The sequence below is a fragment of the Cololabis saira genome, chromosome 23, assembly GCF_033807715.1.
Source record: "Cololabis saira isolate AMF1-May2022 chromosome 23, fColSai1.1, whole genome shotgun sequence".
Taxonomy (NCBI): domain Eukaryota; kingdom Metazoa; phylum Chordata; class Actinopteri; order Beloniformes; family Belonidae; genus Cololabis; species Cololabis saira.
The window spans coordinates 7,800,354-7,824,500 of NC_084609.1; the positions used below are offsets into that span (position 1 = coordinate 7,800,354).

General features: G+C 39.6%; 1 protein-coding gene across 3 annotated transcripts in view; it reads right to left on the reverse strand.

The window, feature by feature from the left end:
* Window positions 1–24,147, reverse strand: part of LOC133424021 (inosine-5'-monophosphate dehydrogenase 1b) — a 30,225-nt gene that overhangs the window by 4,802 nt on the left and 1,276 nt on the right. Inside the window, exons 2-11 of one of the 3 annotated variants that reach the window (XM_061714389.1) lie at window positions 21,433–21,531; window positions 21,200–21,277; window positions 10,812–10,860; window positions 7,275–7,376; window positions 6,360–6,434; window positions 5,879–6,085; window positions 4,839–4,926; window positions 4,530–4,729; window positions 3,040–3,130; window positions 2,870–2,965 (exon numbers count right to left, since the gene is read on the reverse strand). In XM_061714389.1, the coding sequence (XP_061570373.1) occupies window positions 2,870–2,965; window positions 3,040–3,130; window positions 4,530–4,729; window positions 4,839–4,926; window positions 5,879–6,085; window positions 6,360–6,434; window positions 7,275–7,376; window positions 10,812–10,860; window positions 21,200–21,277; window positions 21,433–21,530 (1,084 nt within the window). In that variant the 5' untranslated portion in view covers window position 21,531. Of the gene's footprint in view, window positions 1–2,869; window positions 2,966–3,039; window positions 3,131–4,529; window positions 4,730–4,838; window positions 4,927–5,878; window positions 6,086–6,359; window positions 6,435–7,274; window positions 7,377–10,811; window positions 10,861–21,199; window positions 21,281–21,432; window positions 21,532–24,147 lie in introns of all 3 variants that reach the window. The other 2 variants (XM_061714388.1, XM_061714390.1) reach the window with 2 other exon arrangements.

The following is a 24,147-nucleotide window of genomic DNA, read 5'->3' on the forward strand; positions in this document are numbered from 1 at the left end:
TTAATATTATACTTATGACATATACGTATTACTTAGCAACCAAACACTGCTGCATTGCATTGTGGGAAGTTTCTGCTTAGCTAGTGTCCATCAATCCATACTAATACATTTCTCCGGAATGAGTATGGATAGTACATACTATTGAGTACGTACTAATGTTTCGGACGCACTAAAAAATCTCACATACTGTTTTTACATACTCATTAGGGTGGAAGTATGGAATTTAGGACGCAGCCCCAGTCTGAAACATGATACCGGTCTCAATGGCAACAGAGGATGGAGACCTCGGCGGGTTGCCGCGGCAACCAAACACATCAGACCCAGTCTGATCATGAGACCGGTCTCCGTGGCAACAGAGGATGGAGACCTCGGCGGGTCGCCACGGCAACCGCTGTGTTCATCCGGGTGGAAACGGCTCCGGCAGGTTGAGGACGAGACATTGCTGCTTCCTCCGTTCATCTAAACTCAGTTCTGGATCCAGACCTTCAGTCCTCAGTCGGCCGGATCAGTAAAAGAATCTCAGCTCCAAATACATATCTAGTTTTATTTTTCAGTACTATGTTTTATCCTTCAGCCACATTTTTACCCTACATATTATAATCAAGGGATCTTTTCTAAGCACAACACATTTATTCACAAACAATGGAGAAAAAAAAAAATTATTTGAATGTGTTAACAACTGGTTTATTTTAACAGTGAATGCAGTTTTACACCTGAACCAACTCACCACACTAAACAAACTCAAGTGGGAGCTATGAACAAAACATGTTTGCCTTAATTGTCATACTGCTTTGAAATAAATAAAAAAAAAAAAAAAGAAATACAAAATAAAAGTTATAGCAGTGCATGGGCAATAAGATGAGGAATGAAGTGGAAAAGTTCCCCTCCGCGTTTGTTTTGGGTGTGAACCAAGTTTTCAGAAAGCTAGTTTTTATTTTGTTAATAAAGTTTGATTTACAGTACTTTTCTTCTTGTTTTTTTTTTTTGCATTTCCTGTAGCGCAGCTCCATCAGGTAGATGCTAACCCAACCCCAGACACTAGTACGGTATTTTACCCTATATTCCTTATAATATGATGCGCCTTATGGTGTGGAAAATACAGTAATTGTCTTTAATATGAAACCAAATTAATCTTATTTTTAATGGTCTGTATTCTTGCAGTCTACTTGCTGCTGCTGGCTCCTGAAACTTGGCATCTATTCAACAACATGATGTGCAATATCTGTTACCTCATAAACATCCTACCTGCTTTTTTTGCACTGTTTTCCTTTCTTTCTCGTACTGCACTACTTTTCATTTTTCATTCCAATGTATATACTGTTTATATTTTGTAATTATATATTTTTTACCCTTTCCCTGCATGTGTGTGTTGAGTGTACTGCTGCTGCACAAAGTGAATTTCCCCATTGAGGGAGAAATAAAGGACAATCTAATCTAATCTAAGTCAAAAGTGTTTATTTGCTCAAACTCTCACAGAAAATCTCTTATGTTGTATTAATATTTATCCAAATCATAATCGGGGCGGTCGCACAGCTGAGACAAGAGATGGCTGCGTCTGCCACAGTGAAAGTTTCACCTTGAACGCACTTCTGCTGTCGTAATTTTGAGTGACAGCTCTGTTACTCGGACACGTCATGTTGTGGATGTTTATTTCCTGTGACTAACTCGTGTCAGTGCTGCAGCCTGGACGTGAGCTCCTTTACACATTTACTGCCCTCTAGTGGCCGGAGAGAGCATTTGGTTTGTATTTATTAAAAAAAAAAAAATAATCATAACTTTTGATAGAAATGAGCTAAAGACTTGCTTCTAATTTTTGACACTCAGAAATGTATGCCGGATTAAATCATCTTACTGTCCCTGCAAGCTGTACTTTAAACGATAGCAGGAAGAAGATGGTGGTATTTTGTCTTCTAGAAGTTAAACATAATGGAAATGTGTTCCCTGACCAAGTAGGCAGAGTTGGGTTGAGGGTTCACTGCAATGCCTTGCTTTAGAGAAACTTACACATGCTGTTAAAGGGAAATATAAGACATTTGAGAAGATTTGGGGCTTTTTATGTATATAATTGGGGGTAAATATATGAACCAGTATATATAGCATATCTACTCTTATTCAAGTATATTGTTATATCATTGCTGTCTATTGTTCTCTATTATATTGTAGTATTATAGTAAAGTAATGATAATGTAATACTATACATTATAATTACTTCTATTATTACATACAAACATAGTAGCACAACTAAATGCTGGGCGTTTGTTTTGTTTTCTTTTTGCTTATTTTGATTTGTTTTGGACTATATTTATATATACACACACACAGGTATGTAGTTCTTTATTTTCTGTAATGCAATTAAAAAAAATAAAAAATGCCATACATTCTGGATTCATTACAAATCAACTGAAATATTGCAAGCCTTTTATTATTTTAATATTGCTGATCATGGCTTACAGCTTAAGATTAAGATTCCCAGAATATTCAAATTTTTTTAGATAGGATATTTGTGTTTTCTTAAGCGGTAAGCCATGATCAGCAATATTAAAATAATAAAAGGCTTGCAATATTTCAGTTGATTTGTAATGAATCCAGAATGTATGACATTTTTGCATTTTTCACAATATTCTAATTTTCTGAGACAGTTCTGTACATATAATTGAGTATAATATCACTATATTGAATAGTTATTAAAATAGGGCTGTTTGGTTATGTGTGTTTTATAAGTAAGCTTATTGAAACTGTTGTTATACGTAAGAATGTATGTAAGATTCAGGGGTAGGACTGGATAAGGGTTATTTTTTTACTTTTTTGTATTCTTTTTTTTAACATGCATGTTCGGAATAAAATCTTCAAATCAAACGTTCCTGCGTACCTTCCTGCGTGATGCAGATGGAGCCGCAGCCCATCCCGACCCTCAGGGCGTCCACGCCGGCGTCGATCAGGTTCTTGGCCTGGGCGGCTGTGACCACTGCAACGACAAGACACGTCAGAACCCGGGTCCCGGCGCTGCGGCGTTGCCGTGGCGACGGCGGCAGAACCCACCGTTTCCTCCCGCCACCTGCAGCTCCGGGTGCTTCTGCTTGATGTAGCTGATCATGGCGATCTGGTAAACCGAGTTCCCCTGAGACGAGTCCTGGAGGAAACACAATCACACCAGGTTCAGAGGGAAAATATGACTAAGCATCGTCGTCAATGAGCCTTTATCACCTGAGGAAAACGAGACGAGACACAACGAAAATGCTGGTCATGTGACGATAACGATAATTAAATATATAATGCAATATCATAGACGAATAAAAACAAGACTAAAATGTAGATTACAAAATAAAAACTCTGCTAAAATGGGTCTTCATTTTCGTTGACCAAAACAAGAAGAAATGTTCCAACAAAGATCTTTTATATATACGTATATATATTATATAGATATGTATACGTATATATATATATATATATCTGCTCTGGGGCTGGAGAAGAAGAAGAAGAACCATCTTTGGATACACTTTCCTACATAGACGTGGAAAAGAAAACCCAATGTGTCGTCGAAAAAGAAAAAGATGGGGAGAAATGTGGAAAAATAAATATGTTGTAAACTCAAATTAGAGTCTCCTGTATCTGGAATTAATGTATTCTTGAGTCTATAAGGTAACAATAATATAATAATAAGACCTTGTTTGAATTGTAAAATGGGTTTGGCTAAATACAATCTTTGACTAAAACTAAAAGGAGAATGAACGTGACTAAAACTAATAAAAACTAAAATGATAGCTCGACCCAAAGACTAGACTCAAACTCAAATTGAAACAGGCTGACAGAAACAAGACTATCGGTGCGTCCGAAATGCCATACTAAACAGTATATACTCAAAAAGTATACTTTAGTCCGGCAAACTTTTGAGTAAATATCAGTAGTATGCATTAATTGTGACGTACTACTCAGAGTCACACGGCACTTCCTGCCGTTGGGAGGGGGAGTTGTTACCATGGTAACAACTCCTGTCACAGCAGCAGTAGCAGCACCGCTCCGCTCTTTCCCGTTTATCCTGGCCGAAACAAGATGACATTTCTCCTGCGCTGTGTGGTTTTATTCTTACCTCTTCAAGTAATTCATTCATATCTATTTTTTTGCTATCAATTCCATTCATTTTAAAAATCGCTCCTCTCTCTCCTTGGTCTCATGATCTCTTCTCTCCTCTCTCTCAATTCGTTCCCTCTCTCTCTTCTCCTCTCTGTATAATTAATATACATTATTTTATATTATTATTACAATAATGTGATAAATGATGAACTCATCTGGTTAAGATCTTGTGGAAACCAAAGCGAAATCACACCTAATTCCTCACATTTGAATTGTAGCGTGATGATGGTGGAGCTGCTGCTGCAGCTTTGCTCGGTACCGCACATAACGTTATCCTCCATTTTTGTTGGTTGCTAAGTATCTGCGCAGCACTTAGCAACCAAACACTGCTGCATTGCATTGTGGGAGGTTTCTGCTTAGCTAGTGTCCATCAATCCATCCTAATAAATGTCACCCACCAGCACCACCAGGTCCACCCCGGCCTGCACCAGCAGGTCCAGCCGGTACTTGTCGTCCTCCCGGGTCCCGATGGCGGCGCCGCACAGCAGCTGTTTCTTGGAGTCCTTGGAGGCCAGAGGATAGTCCCGGTTCTTCTTCAGATCCGTCCGGGCGATGATCGCCACCAGCTCGTCCTGGTCGTTCACGATGGGGAGTTTACCTGGCGGGACAGGAAGTTATTCAGTTACAGGAGGACTAGACGGAGAACCAGACGAAGAACCAGACGGAGAACCAAGATGGAGAACCAAGAACCGCGCTCGCCGCCTCACCTTTTTTGCTCCGCTGCAGGATGTCGTTGGCTTCCTTCAGCGTGACGCCGGCGGGAGCCACCACCAGATCCTCCCTCTTCGTCATCGCCTGCAACACACGACACTGAGCTTTAAAGCCACCTCATGTAGTAACACCTCCTCTGACCACATGGGGGCAGCATGAGTTCACACCTCAAACGAGCTTCATCCAGTCGGCTAAATGCTGGAGATGCACCGACCAATCGATCGATTGATAGCGCCCCAATCGGTTTTGATCGGAGTTTTTTGGTAGTTATTTGCACTTTTTAGCAATTTACTTAGTTAGTATGGACTTGTAACACAGATTATTAGAGTTTTTTTTATGCATAGCAAATAAAAAGACTCCATAAAATGGTGGTATAGCATGCAAAAATGTAAAAGTATTAGTGTAATCTCATTACAACACAGTGACAGAAAACTGTAACAGCTGGGATAAAAAGCTGCTGCTACATTATTCACTTCATGCTGTTGAGAATTCTGCACTTAGGTTAAGCCAAAATGTATTTTAATTTTCTTATTTATTGTGAGTTTGACTGAATGTCATTCAACTTTTAAACCTAGTAGGTAAACTACCTCTTTTTGAAGTGAAATGTATTTATTTTTGTTATTGCACTATCCTGCACTTTTTGTTTTAGTTTACAATTTCATGTTTCTACATTTTGTGGCACCAGTGCTGATAAGCTTAGTTTTGATCCAATGATGCAGTCAGTGAAAAGAAATATATACATGTTGGAGAGAATGGACAATAAAAGAAACTTGGGACAATTTGAATTTTAGTCCTCTTTTCTTTTTTTTTTTTTACTTAATTCTTTGCCAAAATGTATCTGATCGGGAAAAAGTATCGGAATTGTATCGGGAGCCAAAAAAAAGTGATAGGAAAAAAATCGGGATCGGCAGATACTCAAACTCAAGTGATCGGATCGGGAGCTGAAAAAATCCTGACCCTTAAAAATATGCTTAGGTGGACTTGTTCTATAGTAGGTCATGAAGGGTTAAAGGACCCGGCCCGGATCTGGACCCACCTCCTCCAGCGGTCTGCTGTGATCCTTCTCAGACAGGAAGTCGATGTCTCTGGACGTGACGATGCCCACCAGCTTGCCGCCCATCTTCCCCGTCTCCGTGACGGGAATCCCGGAGAAACCGTGTCGGACCTTGGCCTCGAACACGTCGCCGATCGTGTGGCGCGGACTCATGACCACCGGGTCTGTGATGAAGCCCTGCTCGAACCGCTGGAACCCAGAACACACAAACACCGTAAACACCACGGTTCAGCTCTTCTTCTTCTCTTAACTCGTAGTTTTAGAGGGAAGCAGCAGCGAAAGCAAAAACGTCACACGTGAGAGAAACTTAATACACACAAACACATGTGGGGGTGGGGGGTTACCATGTCCTAGAGATAGATAGAGATAGATAGAGAGAAGACAGAGAAACAAGACGGGTCAGGAGAGTCATGCGGACCGGGACCAGAACCAGGACCAGGACTGATCCAGCAGTCGTTCGTACCTTGACCTTGCGGACCTCGTTGGCCTGAAACTCGGGGGTGCAGTTGTGGTGGATGATGCCGATGCCGCCCATGAGCTGCAGAGGAGAGAGGAGGTTAGACGGCTCAGATAATTAATAAAGATGAATCTAGACGTCTCAGATAATGGCCACGGTTACATGATGTTTTTTTAATTCGGAATTAATTATTCTGAATTAAATCATTCAGAATTAAACTATTTTCCTTCGAGTTTACATGGAAATAGTAATTCCGAATTGAGGTTTACATGGAAAACATGTTTGATCGGCTTTATCCAATTCCTCTTAAGGTCTGGGGGTTGGGAAGGTTCTGATTGGATAGGGGGGCGGACCGGAAGTTAAACTACCGGAAGAAAAACACACTTAGCCGCTACAACTTTGAAAAGCTCACAATTTTTATGTTTCCTGCCATCTGTGCTTTTAATTATTTCCAGGTCCTCCAAGCTATTTATTAAATAAATGGTCTCTGCTCTTGACCAGCGTTTACTGCGTGCTGCCATCTTGAAACTTTGTTTGGAAAACAAGCCCAGCGGAATATAAGCGTCATGGAGACAGACGGGCGAGGGAACGAGCAGAAAGAAAGACCGGAATTAATTTAAAGAGGAATGAGTGTTTACATGATCTGGAATTATTTAAAATCGGAATAAAACAGCCACTTACTTCGGAATTAAGTTTAATTCGGAATGGCCATTTTCATTCGGAATTAGGTGCATGGTAATTCTTACTCATTTTAAATGGGATTTAATTTTAATTCTGAATTAAAGAGGAATTAAACTTCCCATGTAAACGCACTCAATGAATAAAGGTGAATCTAGACGTCTCAGATGATAAATAAATATGAATCTAGATGTCTCGAATAATGAATACAGATGATTCTGAGCGGGTTGTGAAGCGCCTCACCGCCATAGCGATGGCCATGGCCGACTCTGTGACGGTGTCCATGGGGGAGGAGATGAGCGGCGTCTTCAGGGTGATCTTCCTGGTGAGGGCCGACGTCAGGTCCTGCAGGACAAACAGGGACAGTTCACACACCGGCCACCAGGGGGCGACCTGCACCAGCCAGAGCCAGGAACACAGTCCTGCTGGAGCTGCTGGGGGCTCCAGACCAGACATGAATCAATACAGGTGATCAGGTACAGGTGAGGCTTTTAAACGTGACCTGAAAACTCACCTTTTTAAGAAAGCTTATAGCTAAATATATCTTTTATATGCGGTTTTTTTTAATATATTTTTTTTTAATGTTTCATGTTTTATTTTTCTGCTCTGTAGCACTTTGAGATTAATAAATATAAAGTGCATTATAAATAACATTTATTATTATTATTATTATTAGAGATGATCACGTACAGGTGATCGCTTTTTCATACTCATAATTTTTCTTTATCTTTATTTAGTCTGAGTTCATGTTGTCTGACTTTGAGCTGCTGCAGCCCCCGACTTTCCCCTCTGGGGATCAATAAAAGGACTCTTATCTTATCTTATAGGCGATCCTTTACAAGTGATCCCTTACTAGGCCTGTGTTAAAAAAAAATTGATTTTCTGATTCTAAATCGCTTCTCATATTAATTCCTAAAAATCGATTTGTATGTCTAAAGATCGATTTTTGAAAAAAGAAATTCATTATTACATAATCACCTGGTGAACTTTAATCCCAGTTTGTCCCGTCATTTAATTCACACATGCGCTGTTGAGCTGCTGCAATTTCGTTCTTTTTTTGCACTTTAAATGGATATTGAAAGGCATATTTGAGTTATTTATTTCATACAAATAACTTTTGGAATTTTTTTGTTTGTGCACAAAAAAGGAATGTTTTAATGGACACGAGAATAACTGGTGCCATGTTTTTGCCTTTAAATATGTTTAATGGTATGAAAATATTTAAGTTTTCAGTCATAATTGCATACATTGTCTATATTTCATTACTTTATATACTCTCTTGCGGTTAAATTTGCATAAAATCCTAAAAACCAAATTCTCAAAAATGTAAAACCTGAAGAAAAACAGAAAATGGAAAAACTAAAAACGGAATGTGGGAAAAAATAAAACTGATTTCATCCGTAATTCTGGTAATTCTGCCCCACGATGTTTCTGAAAGCAGTTCTATCAGCATTCTGGGAGCTGATTGGTCCTTACAGCATCATTAGCTGCAATACTTGCTGTTGAATCTCAATATAATACTAGTATTAATATGTTGCATAAATACAGTCATATAATTCATGCAACAGCTCAAAAAACTGTTTTAATAACACTAACCAAAATCAATATCGGATCGAATCAAATCTTGATAATCGATTCTGAATCTAAAGAATCAGAATTTAATCGATTATTGACACTTGAATGGATCCCCAGCCCTGTCCCTTACAGGTTGTCACCTACAGGCGATCGCCAGGTAACAGGAGCCTCTCTGCATTATTTGATCAGCTGTTGGTCCAATAATGCAGAAACACGGCGCCGTTTTACTTTCCCTTATCATCGATTCCCACAACAGCTCGTCCTCCTCCTCCAGCTGGGGTTGGTTACCGTGGGAACCTAGTTTCCTGGCGTCTGAGCTCTCGTTATCTCGTATAACTCGTTATCAGACTGGGAGGTAAACTGTAAACTCTCAGGGGTCACGGAGAAGGCAGGAGAGGGGGAAGCAGCACCTGACGGTACGCCTTTAAAAACTCAGAATTTTGGGTACCAGGCCACTGGATAGTAGAAGGATCTCTAGGTTCAAAGATATAACAGCCTGTTCAACGTTGATAGCTAGGAGACTAATTCTTTTACACTGGAAATCTTCTTACCCAACAAAATTATCTGTATGGATGACTGATCTAATGTATCTAAAATTGGAAAAGATAAAATACACACTAAGAGGGTCCAATGATCGTTCTTATAATATTTGGAATCTATTAATAATAACTTCCTGAGAGTCCCTGAGGGGAAGACGTACAGAAGTAAAACACATACAGTAAATCCTGTTAGCCTTCTTTTTTTCTTTCCTCTCTGTATGGTAGGAATATGTGTAAATTTTTTTATGGTTGTTTTGTTATTTGTCACTATAACTATTATTTTATCCCCTTTTTTGGTGTAAGATGTATATTCACTATCAATCTTCAAATCCCATCTAAAAACCCACTTGTTTAAACTGGCCTACTCATTCATTTCTCCCCTCTAGGCTACTGCCAATTTCTGATTTTATTTCTGATTGTTTTGTATTTATATTGTTGTCCTTTTTGCTCGTTTGAGTGATATTGTAAAGGTGACGTTGAGTGCCCTGAAAGGAGCCTTAAATAAATCTAATGTATTATTATTATTATTAGTAGGGCTGGGCGATATGGACCAAAAGTCATATCTCGATATTTTCTAGCTAAATGGCGATACTCGATATATATCTCGATATTTTTTTTGGGCCATAATTGGGGTTTCCCCCAAAGCATTATAGCATAGCATCTCTGTTAGCTTCTTTTTTTTTTGAGGCAAACCCTTAAAAAAACAGTCAGTTTTAATACAAAGCCTCGTGCCAAATGTCACACAGGTTCCTTTATTAACAGAGGTCTGCACAATATCAAAATGTATAAAACAAATGAAATAAAAATAAACTGCCTGCATATATAGAATAAAAATACTTCTTGAATAAAATAAAACAAATATCCCTTTCCTGCATAACAATTCAATTAAAATACACTGTGCAATTAATACAATGTAGACAGTAACAGGCAGACTTTTCCACTGAGGTTGACAGTTGTGCAAATAACAAAAAATTTGTGCAAATCTCAAATAAAACATTCAAGTCAATTTGTCAGAAAATAAGCTATATCAAAATCATTTAAAAAAAAAAAGTAAAAAAAAAAAAAAAAAAAAAAAAAAAAAAAATTTTAAATCGATATTGTCCCGTACCATATCGTGTTTGAAAATATATCGATATATATTAAAATCTCGATATATCGCCCAGCCCTAATTATTAGTGTATATAAATGACTCACTAATGTTTTATTGCTGATTGACTATATGGGAAAACGCTGAAAGGTTCTGAGGGGGTAATTGGAAATGTAAAAAAGGGGAAAAAATAAGAAATAAAAAAAAAATCTGTCTTAAGCCAAGAATGTAACTCTATTTTTGTGTTTAATAAAAAGAGATTTAAAATTTAAAAAAAACCTCCTCAGAAATCATCTTGATACTTCAGCCAGCATCTCTAAACGCCCCCACCTCCACCTCCAAGTTCTGGTGGACCAGACTGGAAAAACACGTCAGCGCTGCGTAAAACCGGGGAGTTTAACGTCACACCGGCGGCGGGAGGGAAACAAACACCGTGTTTTTGTAGAAACTGCAATTAGGAAAAGGAGCTGTGGCCGCAGCCTAAAATAAACCAGCTGGTGGAGGATCGGCCCGTGTTTTTACGCCGTGGCGGAGGCCGAGAGGCTCCTGTGACCCTCGCCGGCCCGGCTGAACACTCACCACTTCGTCGGAGGTGAAGTCGATGAAACCAGGTAAGATCAGGAAGTCGCTGCAAGAGAAACAGAGCGGAGAGTCAGCGGAGAGACGTCCGAGTCCCAAACACGAACACATTTTCACTCACGGCTTCGCCAGCGGGACGAGACTGACGAGGGAAACACAGACCTGAATGTGGCTCCTTTTATGTTTGCACATATTGTATTTCTCTCTTCTAAAGCCAAACATGTCATATTGTGTGGGGATTTGGGGAAACACATACAGAACTTATATGGACCTTTCCAAGATTTGTTTGTAAAATTGTGGATGAAATGGGTTGTATGAAGCTGGAAAAGATCAGATATTCATTGAAAGGAAGCTCTAAAACATTTTAAAATAAGAGGCTTCCCTTTCTTACATTTTTCCACTCTCTCCAGTCCCTAACCTCCTGATAGACGGAATATATTTCATTACTTTATATACTGTCTTGGGGTTACATTTGCATAAAATGCTAAAAACTAAATTCTTAAAAAAATTTGAAATAGACCGAAAATGGAAAAAATGGAAAAACAGTTCTATCAGCATTCTGGGAGCCGATTGGTCCTTACAGCATCATTAGCTGCAATACTTGCTGTTGAATCTCAATATAATACTAGTATTAATATGTTGCAGAACTACAGTCATATAATTCATGCAACAGCTCAAAAAAACTGTTTTAATAACACTAACCCAAATCAATATCGGATCGAATCAAATCTTAATAATTGATTCTGAATCTTCAGAATCGGAATCGAACCGATTCTTGACATTTGAATCGATCCCCAGCCCTAAGAGTTTGTGTGTTATTGTTTATTGTGTGAATATGTTTTGTCAGTTACATGCACACAAGTTAAGTTGCATATGATGTAACCAAAACAAACTATTCATTCATTAATTCATTCATTCAATGTGAGAAACAACCATTTACGACCCAGAATCACAGAATCTGGCAACATTCAGCCACAACGTCACGACTCAGGGACACGTTTTAGTCCAAACAACAGAAAACACATGAAACCTGTGCATGAGGTGGAGACGTTCAGGGGGTGGGGGGTCGGGGGTCGGGGGTCGGGTTTGGGCTGAGGTCCACGGTTCTGCAGGAAACTACAACCTGCTGCAGAATAATGCTCCTCAGCACCAAACTGCAGACTGTGAAGTTCAGGGTCATGCAAACATTTAGAGAGACGGGGAGGACCCCGGATCCTCCGGGTCGGGGTCTGAGGGGCGTTTGGTTTGTTAGTCGCTCGGCTCTGGGGTCCGTTTGGGAGGGAAACAACAACAACACTGAAAGGTGTGTGCAGGATTCAGATTCTCAGGGGAGACTTTGCATCTTTTAGCGAGACGATGCAAAACCGGTGAAGCCAGAGTCCGGGCTGTAGGTCCGGGTCTGGCTGCAGACCAGAACCTGCACCAGCGGGACCAGGAGGAAGCAACTTTACAGACCAAAACCCTGTCAACTGCGATTAAAATACAGAGTGATCCTCTGGAGTTCTAAAACAATTTCCTTTCTTTATTCTGTGTGAATTCTCTCTTTTTAGCACCATTGTCATAAATTGTCTTTGTCTTTGAATCAAAAAAACAATACGACTATCTGTGTTTGACGACAGCTTTTTGTGTTAATTTGTAATTTTGTTGTAGTTTTTTTTTTTTTTTTTTTTTTAAATTACGTTTATTGGAAAGTTTGTTTTTTTTTTTTTTTTTTTTAATTGCGCAATTTTTTTTTTTTTTATTACATTAATTGAAATTTGATTTCTTAGGAAAAAGGGACAGGTAAAGTAAGCATAGTCTTCTTTCTGTTCCCTTTCATTCAAGGAAAGAGATTTGTTGTGATTATATTGAACTGAGTTTTTCTTTTAATGAATGAAAGAATAAATAAGTTAATTGTACATTCAAGTTTGTATTTCTGAATTACGCACAACGGTGGAATAATTTGGGCTAACGCTTGAAAACCTTTGTTGTTTTGACTGTTACTTTCTTGTTTTGTTTTGGGGTTTTATTCATTTATTCTCTTTTTTCTCTTTTCTTTTCTCATATAAAACTAATCTGAGTGTTGCTTTATGATATCTCATAAATACCTGACTTGTATGGAAATATGATTCGAATGCTGGATAATAATTCAGCTGCCCTTGATGTTTCCTTTTATGTAAGAGCTAAAAATCCATTTTTTTTCATCATTACATTCTTGCCCGGTGAACTTTAATCCCAGTAGTCGGACACAGTTTGTCATGACATTTCTAAAAAATGCCGGTTGCTTCATAGCATAACATGTGTGTGTGGTGACAGAATAAATCAGACAAGCTAAAATGATTTGTTTAGTTATTTCACAATAATTATTGTGAAATTATTATTTCACTAGTTATTTTACAGTCATATAATTCAGGCAACAGCTAAAAAAACATTTTAAAATAAAACTAACCCAAATCAATATCGGATTGAATCAAATCCTGATAATCAATTCTTAATCTTAAGAATCTGAATCGAATCTTGAAATTTGAATCGATCCCCAGCCCTAATAAGAGCTCTCTTATTTTTGTGTCATTGGAAGGATTTTGAAAACCAGATAAAGATAATGTTGAAAATAAAAAGGGGGTTTATGAGATTTGCACGTCATGGGGTTCTGGTTTTGTTCCCATCACATCCCGGCGCTGTTGAGACCTGGATTCTGGACTTCTGTTCACGGACACGAACGAGGCGCGACGGGCCTTTTCAGGCCATACTGAATGTTTTCCTACGTCTGTTTTTAGCTCAGACCAACATTTGTAAACGGGTCAGAACCGAGCGTTGGGTTAAATGAGGCGAACAGGTGACGCATTTCAGAAGGTTGGCATGATAAATGTGTACTTTCAGTCCAGTCATCGTTAAAGGATCTGTTTTCCACATCAACTTTTCGTTTCATGGCCTTTGAGAGCCATTTTACCTGTTAAGAGGTCTTTTCCATCACTTCTGTGGTGTTTGTTTTTCAAGTGCTCTATAGAGAGAATGTGCATGACGTCACAGATGCGACTTCACGGTGGGTTTCACCCACTGAGTGTCAGAAAGACTGAGTGGCAGCGTAAACTTTCAGTTTGAGCAACTGGAAAACATCTAAAATGGGAAAGAGCTGTTGTGCGATCGACTGTACTCATAGATTTAGCAAGAAATCAGAGTTATCGTTTTACAGACTGACGAAAAATAATCTTAAAAGAGACAAATGGATCGCTGCAATTCTCAGAAACGTGGATTTGCGGTTCCCATTTTGTATCAGGTAATGTTGGATTTTTGGGTAGCTAACGTTAAACGTTCAAATCATAAAGTTCAGTGTCCTCATCACTTTAATTTCACCAACAAATCCTGCCTTGAAGTCGGACCAAGCGTCAAGACTTTTGTATGCCTTCAAGCTTTGCTTCGTGCATTTCCCCAGGGTAGAAATTGAGTACCGTATTTTCCGCACTATAAGGCGCACCTAAAAGCCTTTAATTTTCTCAAAAACCGGCAGTGCGCCTTATATATGATCATTACGGTAATTTCTGTTACTGTGGTCAGGAGGATTGTGGGTAATGTAGTTGGTCCCGCCAAAGTAATGGTGCTAAAAACGTCAGGAATCGTCACAGACGTTCTAGACAACAGCAGCAACGCCGACTCGCATAATGGCGACTTTGACGAGACGGAGCAAAGCTGGTTTTTATTTTGTTAATAAAGTTTGACATACGGCACTTTTCTTCTTGTTTTTTTTTTGCATTTGCTGTATGATTTTGTAGCATTTCCTGTAGCGCAGCTCCATCAGGTAGATACGTAACTCAACCCCAGCCACTATAGTACGGTATTTTACCAGATATTTATTGCGCCTTATAATGCGGAAAGTACAGTACATATAAATATCAGGAAACTGGATTTGTGGTCAAATATTAATGTCCATGGACCACTGGTTCTTGGGGTAACTGTACGGGTCACTGTCAAGTCCAACTGCATTTAATTTAAGCCCATAATCGGCTGTTATCCCGTCTTCTCCACTAGTTGCAGCCATTTTTGCTGATATTTTGCCACTCAGTGCCAGTAAGGGGGCGAAGGTCCAGTGGGGAAGTGACGTCAATGCAGACCCTCTATAAATAAAGTTGACGTAATTGAATTGAGGCAAAATATCTGTATCACTCCTGATGGACGACTGTGGTTTAGGTGATAGGAGACCGACTCATAAAGGCTAAAAATGCCTTCAGTTTTGTAACGAAATGGAAAAAATATATACATCAAATAATAATGTTATGCCAAAATTAGATTTTTATTAAATTTTTATTTGAGGGTCCGGCCCCCAAGGTGACTGTCCGGTAAAATTCTGGCCCTCTGAGCCGGGAACCGCCTGTACCTGCGATAACTCGACCGCTATCCTGTAAACATGAGGTAAAACCAGCCGGGCCGAGGGGGCGGGCCAGACGCAGGAATTTGTTTTTGTGGCGGGTCCGTATGCACTTAGTGGTTTCAGCAGACGGGTGTGAAGACGGGTTCCGGGGGCCGATGGAGCGACGTGAGGAGGAGAAGAAGAAGGGAGGCTTTGTGCTGCGAGGGAAAGTCTGCAGCGGAAATTAATCATAGGAGGAAGAATAAATGACACGACGCGTCTCAGTGAGAGAGAGGAGACGCAGGGCTGGTCTGCAGACAGATTACCCAGAAAGCAACACTTTTTCCGGCGTGGGAGGAGGGGGGGGGTCTGAAATAGACGGCCCTGGACGCGACACCGCCAGGGAGGAGTCACGCCCACCAGGGCGAGGTCGGCATCTGCAAGCGTTTAGCCGGAGCCTCAAACCCGAGCCGGGACTCTGCTTTGCATGCCGAGGGAAACCGAGGCCGGATCACGGCCTTATTATGGTCTGGATTTGAATGTCAAATGCTGACAAATGAAGGATGCTCAGTGGGAGTGAAATCAGAGCCGGTCCTCACCTGGCGGCCACGCTGCGTCGTAAATGACCCCATTTCCACCAAAATGGTTCCACGGCTGGTTCTGGTTCACAACTGGTTCAACTTGGAACCAGCTGAGAACTGGTTTGTTTTTCCACAGCTCGGATGCTAAGGGGAGCTACGACATTACGTCACTGCAAACGTCAGTTACGTCGCTGCGTTTGCGTGAAAGTTGCAGCAACAAGGTATCTGCTCTAACAGGACTTGGTCCACGTAGCTCCTCCGTGGACACATCTCTAAAAGACAGGTTGTCTCCTCCTCAGACCCATGATGCTTTGCTGCATCCAGATTTATAGAGGGAATGCGCATGACGTCACAGATGCGACTTCACAGCGGGTTTCGCCCACTGAGTGTCAGAAAGACTGAGTGGCAGAAAGACTGAGTGGCAGCGTAAACTTTCAGTTTGAGCAACTGGAAAACATCTAAAATGGGAAAGAGCTGTTGTGCGATCGACTGTACTCATAGATTTAGCAAGAAATCTGAGTTATTGTTTTACAGACTGCTGAAAAATAAGCTTAAAGGAGCATGAGGCAGGATTGAGGCAGCAAATTTGTATACGTTTTAAGTTTTCTAGTAATAATGTCAGATAAAGCGTTCCAAACCAAAAAGAATGTTTCCTCTAGTGCATCTCTCCTTTGCCTTGAACAGGCTGTTGCTGCAAAATGTGCTGCAATTCGGTCCCAAATTTCCCGCGCTGGGCTGCGGATGTGACGTCACATGACGCTGCATGCACGTTCTCCCCGTTCTCCCGTGCCGGCTTCACTGTTGGCTGCAGTACCCCCAACGGCCGTCGTGGTGAAGGTGGCGCTAGAGAGTCTCATTTCTTAAAAGGAGCCTCATGCTCTTTTAAGAGAGATAAATGGGTCGCTGCAATTCTCAGAAACAACTGGATTCCAGGCACCGAAACGTGGATTTGCGGTTCCCATTTTGTATCAGGTAATGTTGGATTTCTGGGTAGCTAACGTTAAACGGTCAAATCATAAAGTTCAGTGTCCTCATCACTTTAATTTCTACAACAAATCCTGCCTTGAAGTCGGACCAAGCGTCAAGACTTTTGTAAGCCTTCAAGCTTTGCTTCGTGTATTTCCCCGGCGTAGAAATTAAGTACGTATAAATATCAGGAAACTGGATTCGTGGCTAAATATTAATGTCCATGGACCACTGGTTCTTGGTAACTGTACGGGTCACTGTCAAGTCCAACTGACGCTAATTTAAGCCCATAATCGGCTGTTATCCCGTCTTCTCCACTAGTTACAGCCATTTTTGCTGCAACTAATGGAGATCTGCAAGTCCGACCTCCGTAAAAACAGACCCTTCTGAGTCTCTACGAGGGAAGAACTAGATGAGATTTGGTGGTAAATGCATAATTAAAGATGTGTGATGGGTGTGGACCTTCTGCACGGTGACAACTCTTCCCAATCCAGCTCACAGAAACCCAGAATTAGCTTCTGCTTCTGCATTATTTAACTTCCTGTGCAGAGCAACGGGCCGTTTTGTGAAACCAGCTCTGTATTCTGGTACGAGACAGAGAGAGATCCCTCCACCCTGACTTACATCCAATAATCAGAGCAAACACACCAGTCCTCCTGTCGTTTTTAAAAGGTCACTCCCGGACCGCAGACATAATAAACATGACGTGTGATGCTAGTTTTTAAAGGTCACAACAGTTCAGGAAGCAGCTCCTCCCACCCACAAGGATGCTGCTACTTTCCGGTTTCACTTTCATCGCCACTGAGAGGAAACTCACAAAAGACTCAAATGTTTCACACTTATCAGACTAATAAAGGGGAAGGTACTTTAAAGATAATCACAACTGTGGAAACAGAAGCTGAACACCTTTATCTGCGAGGCTGAAACAGATAAAGAAAGGCTCTACCAGAGTTGGTCTCACTTCTCTCCCTGAGGTCTTGTCCCTGAGGCGGTGACAGAAGCGTATACGTGTCAGGAAAAGCAACTAAACTGAATAATGTCACACATGGCAACCCCGAGTTGGGGGGAAGGCAGGTATGAAAGGTACGGAAGAGTATTAGGGCCACTTAAAAAAAATTAAAAAAATTCTGAGAAAAAAGTCAGAATTCTGACTTTTTTCTCAGAATTCTGAGAAAAAAGTCAGAATCCTAGGCCACTAAAAAAAAATAATAATAATTCTGAGAAAAAAGTCAGAATTCTGAGAAAAAAGTCAGAATTCTGAGAAAAAAGTCAGAATTCTGACTTTTTTCTCAGAATTCTGACTTTAATCTCAGAATTCTGAGAAAAGTCAGAATTCTAGGCCACTAAAAAAAAATAATAATTCTGAGAAAAAAGTCAGAATTCTGAGAAAAAAGTCAGAATTATGAGATTAAAGTCAGAATTCTGACTTTTTTTCTCAGAATTCTGAGAAAAAAAGTCAAAATTCTAGGCCACTAAAAAAATAATAATAATAATTCTGAGAAAAAAGTCAGAATTCTGACTTTAATCTCAGAATTCTGAGAAAAATGTCAGAATCCATCCATTATCTATACCCGCTTTATCCCTTGCGGGGTCACGGGGGTCTGCTGGAGCCCATCCCAGCTCATTTTAGGTGAGAGGCAGGGGTTACACCCTGGACAGGTCACCAGTCCATCACAGGGCCACATATAGACACACAAACCATGCTCACAATCACACCTACGGGCAATTTAGAATCACCAATTAACCTAGCGTGCATGCTTTTGGACTGTGAATTCTGACTTTTTTCTCAGAATTCTGAGATTAAAGTCAGAATTCTGACTTTTTTCTCAGAATTCTGACTTTTTTCTCAGAGTTATTATTTTTTTTTTGTTTAGTGGCCTAGAATTCTGACTTTTTTCTCAGAATTCTGAGATTAAAGTCAGAATTCTGACTTTTTTCTCAGAATTTTTTTATTTTTTTTAAGTGGCCCTAATACTCTTCCGTAGAAAGGTATGTAGAATCAGGCGTATTTTAAAAATAAAATGACCCGGTGAGACCTGAGAAGAGACAGAACAAAGTGCAACTTCCACTTCCTGTGAGACTCAACGTTTAGGGAACAACGACCAGGACTTTATACCACGAAGAGACCATAAAACACACGACGGATCAGAAAAAGCAAACTTGGCAGCTTCTTAAATGACAGAATCCAACAGAGTTTGCAAAACTTGGACAAACCATGTTCACATCCTATAAAAAAAACAGCCTTTTTTAGCTTCCAATGACATGATTTATTCGTTACAGATCCCCATTAGTCCTCACTGCAGTGAAGACTATTCTTCCTGGGGTCCAACATTGCACACATAAAACAATCAAATACAATCCTTACAATTAAAATATAACTAAATCTAAACAAAAATGATCTGAGATGGAATTCAACCCTTAAATTGTTGAAACCAGGAACCAAACGACAAAAAATATTCCATTTTACACACATAAACCAAGAATTTCAGAATAAACCAACTAACTAAAACTGAATTCCTTGCAAAGTACTGCTTTTCTTAATTTATTTTTGAATCTAGCTTTATTGTTTATCATAGTTAAATGTGGTGGAAGCTTATTCCAATATGTTACTGCTCTATACGTTGTAGTAGCCCCCATTGTAGCCCGGCCTTTGGTCAACTTTTATCCCGGACAATGTGGTACAATAGTTCATCCCAACAACGTTTGTGGCGTCACCGTTTCTGCAGCACAGATCTGCCACCTGGACAGAGTCACGACAGACGATACGGTGCTGATGAGAGCTAACGCTCCGACACATCCTGCAACATCTGACTGGATCCGAACCCGTTTCCTCTGAGGATTTTCAGATTAAAACTCTGAACACACCATTGTGGACATTTCCTCTCGTCCACCGTCTGCATTAGGTTTCTTTGCATAAGGATCTTTCAGTGTTTGCCGTGTTGCCTGGTCGCAGCGCCGACCCCCCGGGGGCTGATTCATGAATTTCTTGTCACATCAAAACCAAACCAAACCCGCCTCACGCCCTCCGGTGCCTCACATGCCGGCGGTTTGGCCGTCCGCGGGTGCGACGCCCCTGAACCTCAGCTCATGCAGAAACACTCAAACACAGTCACGGTTCCTCCTCAGATCAGCCACCGCAGAAGCCGGATCGACAACAAGCGGAGCCGGGATTTGTCGAGTCATCGCCCCAATGTCCCTCCAGGGAGCTGGAGTGATTGATTAGAGGGCTGTGATCAAGTATTCAACACTTTAACTGGAGGATTTTGGAGAAGGCAAGGAGAGAAGACATGCATGCATCTCAACGCCAAAGCTCAGCGCTTTACTGTCCGTCATGTGTGTCTATTACTAGGCCTGTGTTGGAACAAAACAAAAAAAAAAAAATCAATTCTAAATCAATTCTAATATTCTAATATTAATTCCTTAAAAAAAAAAAAATAAAAAATCAATTCGTAGGTCTAAAGATTTACTTTTGGTATTTTTTTTTGTTTATGCCTAAAAAAGGAATGTTTTGTTGGACACAGGAATAACTAGTGCCATGTTTTTGCCTTTAAATACGTTTAAAAGGTCTGAAAACATTAAAGTTTTCAGTTATATTTGCATAAATTGTCTATATTTCATTACTTTATATACTGTCTTGGGCTTAGATTTGCATAAAATGCTAAAAACCAAATTCTCAAAAATTAAAAACCGAAATAGACCGAAAATGGGAAAAATTAAAACGGTATGTGTTAAAAAATAAAACAGATTTCATCCGTCTCTGTTTGCTGCCCTGGATTTGTTTGATAATTCTGCCCCACAATGTTTCTTAAAGCAGTTCTATCAGCATTCTGGGAGCTGATTGGTCCTTACAGCATCATTAGCTGCAATACTTGCTGTTTAATCTCAATATGATAATAGTATTAATATGTTGCAGAACTACAGTCATATAATTCATGCAACAGCTCAAAAAACTGTTTTAATAACACTAACCCAAATCAATATCAGAATCGGACCGGAACAAATCTTGATAATCGATTCTGAATCTTAAGAATTGGATTTTAAAAAGGCCATTATTTATATATTATAGTGTTTAAATCTTTCCATCTAAATTCTGCTACGTAGCTGAGCCACCGGTTCACCGGGACGCGAGGAAGGTGAGGGAGGAAAGACGTCAGAAGACACTGCAGTAGCCAGAGCGGAGCACATGTGACGAAGGGCTTGAGGTGTTCGTGCATTCATGTCTTTACGGGGACAAAAACCATGCATTTGGAGAGAATTAGTTCCACTTCATTATCCAGTTACGTCCAAATGGAAGCAAATTGCATCCCCGTGATCGGGATCAAGTCAAGCATTCAGACGGGATCCGCGTCGACCCCTCGACGTTCATGCACTTTCATTCGTGACAAAAGACTCTGGAATCAAAGCTGCGTTTGGGGAAGGACAATCATTTGCTTCCAACCTCCTTTCAAATCAAACATTTGGAGAAACAAAAGAGGATTTTTTTTTTAAAACAGTTTTAAGATGACTGTTTTACTCACTTGTAAGTCAACCCATCTCCTTTAGAGCAAAGCTCTTCAGCCGTACAACCATCCGAGACAACACACTGTTGGTCACATCTGCTGGTTCAAAACGCGTTGGCTATTACAAAGCACTGGTGTGAACACTTAACCCACCGCTCAGCATTTTTAAATCATAAAAACAGCAAAACAAATCAGGAAACCTTTACTTTGGGCATTATTTCATGAAGATGTTTTGAAGAGAGGAGGCTTACTTGTACGTGAGGCCGTCTCCGATGGAGAAGAGCTGCTGCGCCGAGAGACCGTCGTCGGGGACATAGCCCGTCCCGCCGCTGATGAGGTAATCTGCCATGCTGTTAGAGAAAAACACAAGGATGTTTATCCACAAAAACACCAAAACACTTAAATTCTTACAAGAAAGGAAGATATGATTCACTGTTTTCATTCCAGACTCACACGGGGTTAGTATTGTGGAGGTTTGTCATTTTTTTATCCGCTATGCCAGGGTCACCGCAGCAGATAACCGAGTTTCACACATTGATTTAACATCGTTTTGTTTTTTTTAATCCTGGATTAAAACAAACACGGCCCGGTGTTCTGCCCAGAGGCCACTTGGACTCATGACAGCGCTGCACATCGATCCTGGAGGCCGACCCGGATCTACCCACAACGCCCCCCGTATACACCCCATTATTAAAGGGCTAGGAAAAATCTTTATTTTATTTATTTTTTAAACATGTGTTTATTAGTTTTTTGTTTGCAATTTACAGCAAATCAAACAGGACATTCTTACAGACAAGACAACAGTTTTTTTCTTGTTTTTATTTTTTTGTAAAGTTACTTGTCCTTGTATGTATTTTCTTTTATATGAAACTGAATTTATTTTTCTGTTGCCATTTTGACCAGAACTCCCTGGCAGAAGAGATATTGTATCTCAATGGGACTTTCCTGGATAAATAAAGGATAAATAAACAAAGAAAACCTTTTCTCCTTATTCTCCCTCCCTTCCCCTCGCTAAATAAGTAAAACATTAAAACTAAAAAAGACAAGATGAAAATAAAGAAAAATAAAATTGAACAACCTGGTGTCACTTGATGCTTTTAAAGTTCTCCTGGAAGACTTGGAAGCAACTACAACTGGCTGTAGATGCTTTGACTGCTGATTTTGTTTGTGATCTGTACTTCTGATTTGTTATTAACTGTTTTGTTATTATTTTTTTGTGCAACTTTGTGTTTGTGCTGCTGCCTGTCTTGGCCAGGACTCTCTTGTAAAAGAGATTTTTAATCTCAACAAGACTTTTTTTCCTGGTTAAATAAAGGTCATAATAATAACAATTAAAAAAAAAAAGGAAGAAAATAATAATAATTAAATAAATAAATACATGAATTACATAAATAAGAGTAGACAGATATTGCCAACAGCTATATGAAGAGTTTCAAGGGCGTTTCTAAGTTATTTACATTATATCTTATCACATTATATCACACATCCTACTCCCTCAGAGCCTCCTCCTGCTGAAGCAAATCACCAACATTAACATCATGTCTCATAAACCTTATAAAAGGTCTCCAGATGTCATCAGAAACATGATGTTTCCATTTAATAATGTACGTTATCTTTTCCAATGTCACGTTTGATGCCATCTCTTTAATCCATCTTCCTATTCTTGGAGCATCGACATTTTTCCAATTAAGAGAAATTATACATTTAGCTTGTAATATACACATATCTACTAATCTAGATTCTTTATTTTGTAAACGTGGGGTAGTTGGATATTTGCCCAGAAGTAAAAGTATGGGATCCAGTGGTAGCTTCTTAGTTTATATTTTAACATCTTGCCAGAAGGATTTTACTTTCACACAATCCCATATACAGTGGTACATTGTTCCTCTTGCTTCATTAATGCATGCGTCAGGGATTTTATGATTAAACATGTGTAATTTTATTCGTGTTATGGGAAAATCTTTATTAGGAAACTAAAGCTTTTGTCAAACTGGACGAGAAGCTCGAACAACCCACTCTAATAATAATTTACTTTTAAATGCTGTCCATGCACGCTATTTCATCTCAAACTGCTGTGGAACAGTAAACATCCAGCTTTGCAAGCTGAGGTGCCTACGACAGGAAGACGTAACCATGGCAACGTCAGCATCCCCCCCTTGTCATTCCCCTGGCTGCTATAAGGTGCAAAGCATCCGTTTCCTCCGTGAATAACCCGGTTACAAGCTGCCCAGATCTGAGTGATAATCCCTGTTAGCTCGTAACTGAAAACCATTAGAAAAGGAGATTAGAAAAAATAAATAATAAAAAATAATAAATAAAAAAATAAAAAAACAACACAATTAAACTCCACGCATGCGTACTGGAAAATAAGGATGGTGCCTTTTTTTATTCCACCGTAACGCTGTGCTGGGTGAGATGCTGCAAAAATAATTACGTCTGCCATATATAATTCGTTTTAATTAAAAAAAATAAATAAATAAAAATAATAATAATAATTTAAAAAGAAATGAAATGTCAACAGGAACATGACACCACGTGACCAAAACATGGCCGGGTGACCCACTAACACACAAACGCAACACTCGCCCCTTTAAATGTCGGTAAATGCATGCATTTACAGTAAACCCGATTAAATTAATCGGAATTCATGTTATACATCTATAAATTGAGTGTCTGGTGACTTTAGATTAGATTATCAGCAGCTACCAAACAGTATCCGCTTGCATCACCAACCCATGTGTATGTATGTATGTATGTATGTATGTATGTATGTATGTATGTATGTATGTATGTATGTATGTATGTATGTATGTATGTATGTATGTATGTATGTATGTATGTATGTATGTATGTATGTATGTATGTATGTATGTATGTATGTATGTATGTATGTATGTATGTATGTATGTATGTATGTATGTATGTATGTATGTATGTATGTATGTATGTATGTATGTATGTATGTA